The 9,578-nt window shown below is 38.9% G+C and overlaps 1 protein-coding gene across 3 annotated transcripts in view; it reads right to left on the bottom strand.

Moving 5' to 3' along the window:
• LOC117949874 (pre-B-cell leukemia transcription factor 1-like) overlaps positions 1 to 8,293 on the bottom strand; it is a 68,543-nt gene extending 60,250 nt beyond the window's left edge. For 2 of the 3 annotated variants that reach the window (XM_034880441.1, XM_034880442.1), the window contains exons 1-2: positions 7,647 to 8,292; positions 6,666 to 6,739 (exon numbers count right to left, since the gene is read on the bottom strand). In XM_034880441.1, the coding sequence (XP_034736332.1) occupies positions 6,666 to 6,739; positions 7,647 to 7,834 (262 nt within the window). In that variant the 5' untranslated portion in view covers positions 7,835 to 8,292. Of the gene's footprint in view, positions 1 to 6,665; positions 6,740 to 7,646 lie in introns of all 3 variants that reach the window. The other variant, XM_034880443.1, reaches the window with a different exon arrangement.
• Between the last annotated feature and the right edge of the window lie 1,285 nt (positions 8,294 to 9,578).

Raw genomic sequence — 9,578 nt, 5'->3', positions numbered from 1 at the left:
GGGGGCAGTCCCGCCAGACTCCCGAGAGCCCAGGGCGAAAGTGGAATAAATGTTGATTAGTGTTGATTTTGTCCAACGAGCACCCGGCAACTGACAGTGGGACTAAGCTGCAGCGAAAGGGAACCATTAATCTTGGTCTGGTTTAAGTAGTGTATATTAATTTGTGTCATTTCCACTACATGGAGAGAGGCCTCTCTCTCCCTCTCTTTTCTTTCTTCCTCCCTCCAGTGTTTGAAAGCTGTGGCAGCCGAGTCACTTTCATAGTGAACATACAGTGGAAGCCTGGAGGTGGAGTCTACAAGTAGCAGCGGGGGAAAGTGGAGGAAATGAGATTCCAAACACTACATTATGGAAAATGAACTCCTGGGGGGTTGGTATGGCAACCACATCCAAATGTGCCATTGCATGTTCAATTTAACGTGCATAACAAATTCACAGACTTGATTAAATTCATAACATATTAAGAAGGCCTGTATAAAAAAAGGCAGGCCAAACCTGCAGGGACTGAGATTGCAAAGAGAGCCTTTAACAAGGTAAATGGCAGAACAGGGATATTTAAGCAATGCGTTGAGCACTGGAGTCGACTCTCAGGTAAAAGATTGAGGCCCTGCTCTTTTACGAGTCTACTTGGATCTTGCCTTCATTTTGTAATCTCCACACTGGCAGGGCTGCTCGGAGCTAAATGTAATTTTTCTACAAACTGCATTCCGGTGGCCTTCAGCCAAGAGGGAAAAAATCATTCATCAGTACAGGAAATTCTGAAAATATACCAGTTAAAAATATAAAAAAAACAATATTGTGCTGGAAGATGAGATTAAGCTCTCACAGTAGAGAAAAAAAAAATACATCACATTCCTTGTACATGTGATGTCAGTGTTAATTAACAAATGGCAGCACAGTAAGATTTCTATAATTAAGCTCCTTAATATGATTAACATGTATCAATTAGGCAAATGACAATTTGCATAATGTATAATGTAACTACATTGTTCTATAGTGTAATGGTATTAACACACCATTTACAATGCTGTCACTCGCTGATGATTCTGTGATTATGATTCTGCATCAAACACAGTAAAAAGTCAGAACATGCCTAATGTTAATCAAAACACATCTCTGCCCAGTTGTCTATATCTTCGGAGAAGACATAGCCTTCAGGTCTTCCTCTCTCTCAGTGGATAATTAAGCAGAGAAATTGGGGAACCAGCTGTGGCAGCGAGCTTGCCATTTTCATCGCCCTGAATGCTGATGTATCAGCATCGAGGAGGAAGGATAAGAGGGAGACAAAAGCTGCATGTATCAGATTTGTCTCTCTGTCCACCGAGAGACGGGCACGAGAGGGGAAGCACAGCCCCGTAACAGAACGCTCCCAATCAGAACCGACATATACATCGCCTTTAATACAGACAAGCTAACATAAACTTTTGCTACCTGATGGTTAACATCAAGCCCAGAAAACCTTAATACAGATACTCCTTAAGATGGATTTTTGATAGGAATGTCAGTTTGACATGCACACAATGGCACACAATGAATTCCTTTTGTCGTCACATTACACAATAATTGACAGATTAATGGGTAATGAAAATAATAGTTAGTTGCTACCATTTTAGGCATATTTTTTATAATATTAAACTAAATTTATGATCATTTTTCCATTAGTTGATCAATTACTTGGTCTATAAAATATGACCAAATATGACTAAAATTCATAAAATATGAATTTCTGTCAAAATTTCAAGATTCTGCAAATGTGTTGTTTTGAATAGACAATGGTCAATTAATTGAAAAGACAGAAAATGTATTGGCAACTATTTAAAAAAAAAATTAATTTTCTATTAATAATCTTATAATAACAGTGTTTCCCACAGGTTGAGAATTTACTTGCAGTGGTGTGTGGCGCGCAATGTGTTTGCGCGGCGTGTAGTGGCTGGGTTAAGTAATAATGGGTTCAGTTATAAACTAAAAACAATGACTACATAACATTATCAGATAATTTATAAAAAGAAACTATTTACATACAAATTAGACTAAAAGATGATACAGACACAGATGAAAATATTGCAACACTGTGCAGCATCTGACACTATTTCAGGGTAGCTATTAAGGCTGCACAATATGAGCAAAATATGCAACAATAATGATATAACTTAAATAATAAATAAACGGATATTTTAGCCTACTCAGCTCTGCATTTCTTCTGCTTTTAGTATTTTGCTAAAATACAACAAAATGCTTGTTAAATCTTAGACAAATGACAGAAAAAGTGTAGCCATGACGTGCTTCAATTAAATCTTTTTTTGCCAAACGTTCAGCAGATAAAATACCTGTAATACTGTACTATGACAGAAAGTTACATGCTATTATTGATCTCAACTCTGTCCCCTCCTAACTCCTGTTAAATCATATAAGACTAGGTTTATCTAAAGTTGATTCTTGTTCCTTTTGTTGGATTGATCATCGCTCGTTTTTTTAAGTGTATTAATGACCTTATGACCTTATGAGGTCATAAGGGGCAATGTTAATTCCCCTTTCTCTGCTTTGTTCGCCCAGAGAATTGGTCATGGGACCTTTAATGTATACAGGCAAGGAGAACTTAAGGCTAGGTTAGCAACGATTAGCTCTGATTAGCGGTTAGCTCCGGTCAGCTCCGGTTAGCTGACTTGCTCTGTTATAAAAATATGGGGCGGAGGAGGCTGCCACGGAGAGACTCTAATAAATGATGTTCGGGAAGCTTTCACAGCAGCATGGCTGCGTTGTTTCTACGGTTTTGTTAGAACAGTTAATCCCATTGCAAGACCACCAGCAGCATGCTACTACTAACGTAACAATAGCCTGTCTAAGCATATGCAATGTTGACGCTGTCATACACGCGGCACGCAACTTCACGAGGGGAAGGGGCTGGAGAAAGCTGGTCTGTGTACGCTGTAAAAATTGAATTCGGATTGTATCTACTCTACGGTAAACACTGAATAAATAATAATTTATACATTATTATTCCCGCAAGGAAAATTATGTGTTTTCACTCTGTTATCATTATACACATAACCCAATGCTCTAATGGAGAGATCTCAGAGTGAGGGGGCTGCCCATGGAATGGCACCCTGAGCAGTTGAGGGTTTGGTGCCTTGCTCAAGAGCACCTTGGCAGCGCCCAAGAAGTGAACTGACACCTCTCCAGCAAGCCGTTCACCACCATACTTTGGTCCATATGGGGACTGCCACCCAAGCTCAATTTGAAATGTTTAACACCAGATTGTACTACTTTTGAAATCCTACCTGATCACCATGAAGGCTGCCTGAAAATGCATTGGGTTGAGCTGTGTTCAGCCTCTGTAATACAAATTGGCATATGCCAAGCATCTGAATGGACTGACAAGTCAATATAGTGTAGGCTTCCATGCTCCTTCCATAATCAGACCTCTGGCTCATTTCATCCTGTCAAACACTACTCCGCTGCCCTCTGTAAAACACCCTATTTTCAACCTTCAAAAAATAACATTACATCACTCGGCTAGTCATTTTTTATAAATGGAGGATCCCCTAGGCTTGAAACCTTACACTACACAAACCTGGGCCACAAGAAAGCTAGCCTTTTGTCGAGGTTGAGAGGGAAAAAATTAAACTGCAAGTCAGAGCTGCACATTTATTGAGCAGCTCAGTCAAGGAGTGGTTTTGTTTGACACTACCAGAGATTTATGATGTTGGTGAAGTGTTTACAGAGGTCAAGGCGTCTCATTTTCCAAATCAGTTTGTCAAGCATTTGCTTATCTAAAGAGGCCTTTTCATCAATCATAAAATCTGATGGTGAAGACCAAGAGAAAACAGTCCACCTTAAAAAAAAAATTGTTTTCATAGGTAGAAAGATTAAATAGAGAAAGTGAAAACCAAGAGTAAGTTGTGTCATATTGTTTCATATCCCTCTCTTCACCAGACTATTTACTTGCATTCAGTTTTTGGACGGATAAGGTTTCATAGGCCAATAGCAGTGGCGTCAAATTGTTTGGAAATATTTTTGGAAAGTCTCTGTGAGAACCTTTCCTAACATTTTAATAACAAAGTACCATAATATTCATTATATATTGTATGCTTTGTCTCTTCTTAGGAATGTACTATGCCACACATGCACAATCATGCACGGTGTCTGAAAAATAGTATTCCTTTGAAGTAAAAAAGACCAAATACGCCTGGAATGAAACTGAGTAAAGATCAAGCGGATGTCTGTCAAAAAAGAAAAAAAGAGGCACTGGTTTAAATAAAGTGTTCCTTCATTGTCCTTTCCTCTCTGGCGTTGCTGCACCATTGTGCTTGTTTATACTGCAAAACATTTCTGTGGGCCATCTCTTACTTTGGCCCAGTAAAAATACACAAACTAGGTCAGAAGTTCAGGCCCTAGATCAACATTGGCATTGTGACCTGCAGGTGCTGTCAGCCGCTCCAGGGACAGCTGGGGATGGAAAATACACACGAGCAAATAGCAGCTCTGTGGATGTACATTGTCTCTGCACTCACATGGTACTTGGGACAAAGAAGTTATAGCGGCTCAACTGCAGCTCTAAGGAGTAGCCAAAGTTGTTGGACTTGGCTGGTCTACATGCACTCTAAAATATTGAAAGGTGGAACTGGGACGTTCCACTACTGGTACAAAAGGAGGAGACAGAAAGGTCCTTGGATCTGTTTAATAACTAGAATACTGAAATAATGACAATAACATAAAAACAACAAAGTTGCATAATTAAACCTCATGCCTTAATGTAATGTTGGTAAAGAAAACCTGTAAGCCAAATAACATCTTTCACTTGTACTGCCAACTTCAGAACTACAAATGCCATGATACTATCAACATTAGAAAGGTAAAATAGCCTATGACATCACAGCTATAATTACATTTCTATAAATTAAAAAAAAACTCAAACACAAAATGAAGTGAAAAGTAAATTAAGAAATGAAAGGTCAAAAAGATTTTTAACCCTTGTCAGTCACTTTACTTGATGTTTAAATAAAATTCCCAATCCACTAGAGGGAGCAAAACATTTATATTGTTACTTTTTTTCCCAATGTATGAGAAAAAGGATGTTTTTTTTTTTAAGTATTTAAAGCGCAATTACTCCTAACTCACAATGATTTTTATAGACAGTGGAGTCAAGCCACAATAGCAAACATACCTAGGATTAACGGAAGGATTATTCAGAAAATACGTTTTGTGTAGTGTAATTATCAAGTGATATGATAACATAAAAATAATCAATCTTAAAATCAAACCAGAAATAGAGAAACTGTTTGAACTGTAGTAAATGGGAAATCTTTTTCACCAAAACTTAGAACAAAGCTACAATGAAAGTCTACACAAACTAGACAAGCACCAGACCTTCAGTGTAAAGCTCAGTAAGCTGCACCTTATATGTCTAGGTTGCCAGCTAAAAGAGAAAAGAATGGGTGTGCAAGCAGGAAGAGGTCCAAGTCACTTTGTACTCTCAACAGAGCCGAACTTTGGATGAACTCCGAGAAGCGCCAGGGAGTAAAACACTATGCATAACTGTGTCACTCCCCTTCAAAAAAAATTACAGAGACAACAAAAAAAGAGGAGCGAGGCCAGCAGTCTTCAAAAGGCCCCCTGCTCTTTCCTAAGACAGTGGCCGATTTAAGATAAACTGTCGGGCTTGGTGGTAGGCAGTGAGGTGAACTTCAATAAAATCCAAAATGAAAACATCCATGAAAGCACCAGACGAGGGTGGTATCACACACGAGGAACAATATAAACAGCGCCAGTCAACACCACTACAAAGGTCAAGTATGAGCAAGTGCAACTTTGGAGACAATGAAAACAATGCTTCATTCTTCATCCATTCCACTTGATTTCATGCACTAATGAGTGTGAAACACACAAAAAGCACTGGCTCTCGTAGAAAACCGGCATGCTGGCAACTCAATATCTCAGCAGTGTAAGTTTTGAAGAGTCCTATAGCACATCAATCTAAAGACAAGAATATAAAAGATGAGACGCACGCTATCAGTCTGAAGTGCACTGAATTCTATCTGTGCCAATTTCAAAAATGTCACAGGGAAAATGATTTGGAAACATGACTTACGCCTCCTATGTTACATTATTTCTCTCCTAGCAATTATTCTGCTGACGTGCTCTCTCACAACTGCTTTATTAGAGAGACACAATACAAAAGAGAAAATGACATATTCACTAGACTTGACAGTTAACTCACAAGGGGAGACATCAGCGTGCTTGTGACACTTATGCTCAATACTCACTAATATTCCACAATAGCATAAAAAAACTCATTCATATTTTGACACAATAATTAATAAGGGCCGCTTAAAGTAACTGTCCACAGTTCCAATTGTGAAATAGTTAAAACACGCAGACTTTATAGCTACAAATGCCAATGAAATTTATGTGGTGAATTGTGTTGTGAGTATGCAACAGCAGGTTCTCCTGTATGAATTTGAGTCTGAATAGCAAATTAATGTTACCCTTTGATGATAAAACAGCCCTCACAGAGCTGCATCTGGCTATTTTTGACGCTCCATTAGAAAACTCTGTGCAGTATTTAAGTCATTTCACCTGGTTAAGAAGACTTAAAGTATTTTTTGTAGACAGTATCAGGACAACAGTGTCTCTCTCATAGTAATGCAGAATTAATATGAACATACCTGTTTTTTCTTTGATTTCACACAAGACATTGAAAAGAGCTGGCTTCATTCTGTGACAGTTGAGTGCGTGTTTCCTGAAACAGAAAGTGGCTCAATAATTAAACCAGAAACATTATATCTAAAACTTATTCAATCTCTACATTGCTGGAAAACAAGGCTGCCTACCATAATTTCTATTTTTTAGATAAATACTGCAGTACAATAACAGGAACAGATAATACTAAACTAAACTATTTTCCAATAGATTTATAGCAATTATATATGTAGCCAACACATGGCTCCAGTAGTATTACATTTACCTACATACAAAGTAAAACATAGTATTTAGCTTTATCAGCTTTGTCAAATTATACAATTCATATATATATATATATATATATATATATATATATACTTTTTTTTTTTACCAACGTAAACAATGAAACAAAACATTTAAAATGTATAACTTTTGTCAATCAGCTTTACAGAATGGATGCAATTTTTAATTGTGTCATTACAAGTAATAAAGTTGCACTGTATTTACTAAACCACGCAGTTAAGCTGTGAGCCACTTTAAACTGTTATACTCACCATTACATTTCTTAATTTAGCAAATAAAATATCCGCAATAATTTTTTTGATACCGTGAATGCCCCTTGACTGTTAAGGTGTGAAGTGCATTTAAAATACTCTCCGTGGGCGACATATTGGCATGTCACAGCAACATTCCCACTTTTATTTTCTCTTTCTGCGGCGACTTATTTAAATATGAAGCAAACTAGTGATTTATATGCCATCGTTGTTTACTACTGTTTTGGTCCAGCCTGCTCTTGCAAAACCCTTACATTTATAGTCCCCATCCACACCGCATAGTATTGTAAATTTAGAAATGTCCATTTATTTTTTTTCTTTCCCCTTCTTTTTTAAATGTGTAGGCTATTTAGTTTGCCGCCGCCTCCTCCTGACAGTGGAAAAAGAGACTGAATCGAAGCAAAACGTTACCTGGCTTGGGCTTCGTCCAGACTTTGGTCCGTGATGGTCATAATTTGCTGTAAAATGTCTCCAATGTCCTGTTTTCTTCCGTCTCCGTCCGTTCCTCCGGTGCCTTCCTGCATATGCTGCGGCAGGCCGGGGTGCCCTGCCATGCCTACCCCCGTGTGAGAGTGCATCAGCCTCGTCTGCTCGTCCATCTCTTCTTCTTCTCTATCTACTTCTCTGCAGCGCTGCTGAAATCCTGCAAAAATACATAAAACAAAAAAGAAGGGGAAAAATCCCGGGTGTGTAATATTTTCGTCGCGCACCCAGTTGTTCCTCGCAGGGGCTTTTTGTAGCGGGGGTATCAGAGGGGAAAGCGGAGATATGAGCCCTCCTGCTCTCTGGCTGTCTCTCTCAGCTGGTCGGAGCTGAATGTGAAATCTGATCTGAACTGCCGTTGCCTTCACTGGAGTAGGGTGTGCGTAAAAGAAATAGGCAGCTTTCTAATAGCACTAACGTTAACCAGGACACGTTTTCTTGTAATGTTGCGCCGTGATCCAAAACCTCCTCTTTCTGTCAAATTACAAAAAGTGTCTGTGAGAAATAATAAGTGTGGATTTATTTTACTCACTCCATCCCCTTGCTTTTGTCATACAGGCTACAAAGCAGGCTGGGCAGGCAACAGAATAGCAAAGAGCATGATAGTCTGACTCCGCCTACGCCACATGATTGGGAATATAAGACTATTTAGCCCCACCTTGAGGTGCCTCTCCTGAAACGTCGATCATTGGACTGTAAAGGTGGGATGCAGAGGAAATACTTGGAGAGATGACTGCTGCCATCCAAGCAGGGAGACTGTACAGAGTGGCAACAGGGTGATGAATGGAGCTTGAACTCCAAATAAATAACAGTGGCTGACACAGAAGGTCTGCTTTAGTCTCCCCTTCTGACCTCAGCAAAAGAACCTACGGGCTACCCAGGAGACCATTTCATTCTCACACTGTGCCAAGATATAAGGTACACAAATCATTTGTTATAATTATTAGAAATGTAATGTGACAGAAGATTTATGGCTACAAAAAAGTCATTCTACTTATTAGAATCCTTATAAAAAGCACATTGGTTAAATTAATATTAATTTTGATGTCACATGATATTCTAAACATAATCTTACAATCAAACATGCTAGTTTTGTTGCAATAGTCAGTGGAACATGGACTTTGTTCATTCATTTTCAGGTATGTCGCTGGGCTTCGCTTGGCTGAACTTGGCAGGGTCCTCCTAATGTAAGGCGGTGACCCATGTTGCGCAGCCAAGCAGCAAGGCCCGACTTTGTCTGGCCAGGCTGAAAAGTGCCCTTCAGGCCCAGTGCTGCCTCACTGCTGCTGTTCCCCTCCGCCACTGAGAGCCATTCAGAGGGATGAGAAGAGGAGGTGGAAGAGGAGGAGGGGCATAAAAAAAGCTCCAGTGTGGAACTAAAGTATTAACTGTGCTTTGCAAATCATGAGCCTGGATGTATACAAGTGTGATACACATAATGAGAAACATATTTAAATGCTTAAGAGTAGTGCAGTAGTAGTATTGTGAGCATCTTAAAATCAAACCAGAGTTAAATGAGATGTTAACAACTGCAACCAGCGACCTCAATTTCCCTGCTATGAATTCCTTTTGACAGTGTCATTTCATTGTACTACTTTAAGATGGGCATTGTTTACAAAGTGAAATTTGTAACAGCAATTGGCAGGTAAATGTACAATATGTAATTTTCAACATAGTTGTCTCTCAATCAAAACAGAGTTTTTGATGACGTTGTGTAGTTGCGCGGGATCTTGGGAGTTTTTAAATGACCACCACTGTTGATTAAAATGTACCTGTTCAGATTTATTCATGTTACATTTATTATGTTGTTATTTCATTTTAATGAAATAGCCACAGTGTTTTTCATGTAATAACTTAGAT

Source organism: Etheostoma cragini, chromosome 9 (genome assembly GCF_013103735.1).
Source record: "Etheostoma cragini isolate CJK2018 chromosome 9, CSU_Ecrag_1.0, whole genome shotgun sequence".
Lineage (NCBI taxonomy): Eukaryota > Metazoa > Chordata > Actinopteri > Perciformes > Percidae > Etheostoma > Etheostoma cragini.
The sequence above is the reverse complement of the archived record's forward strand: the minus strand, read 5'-3'. Positions and strand labels throughout refer to the sequence as shown.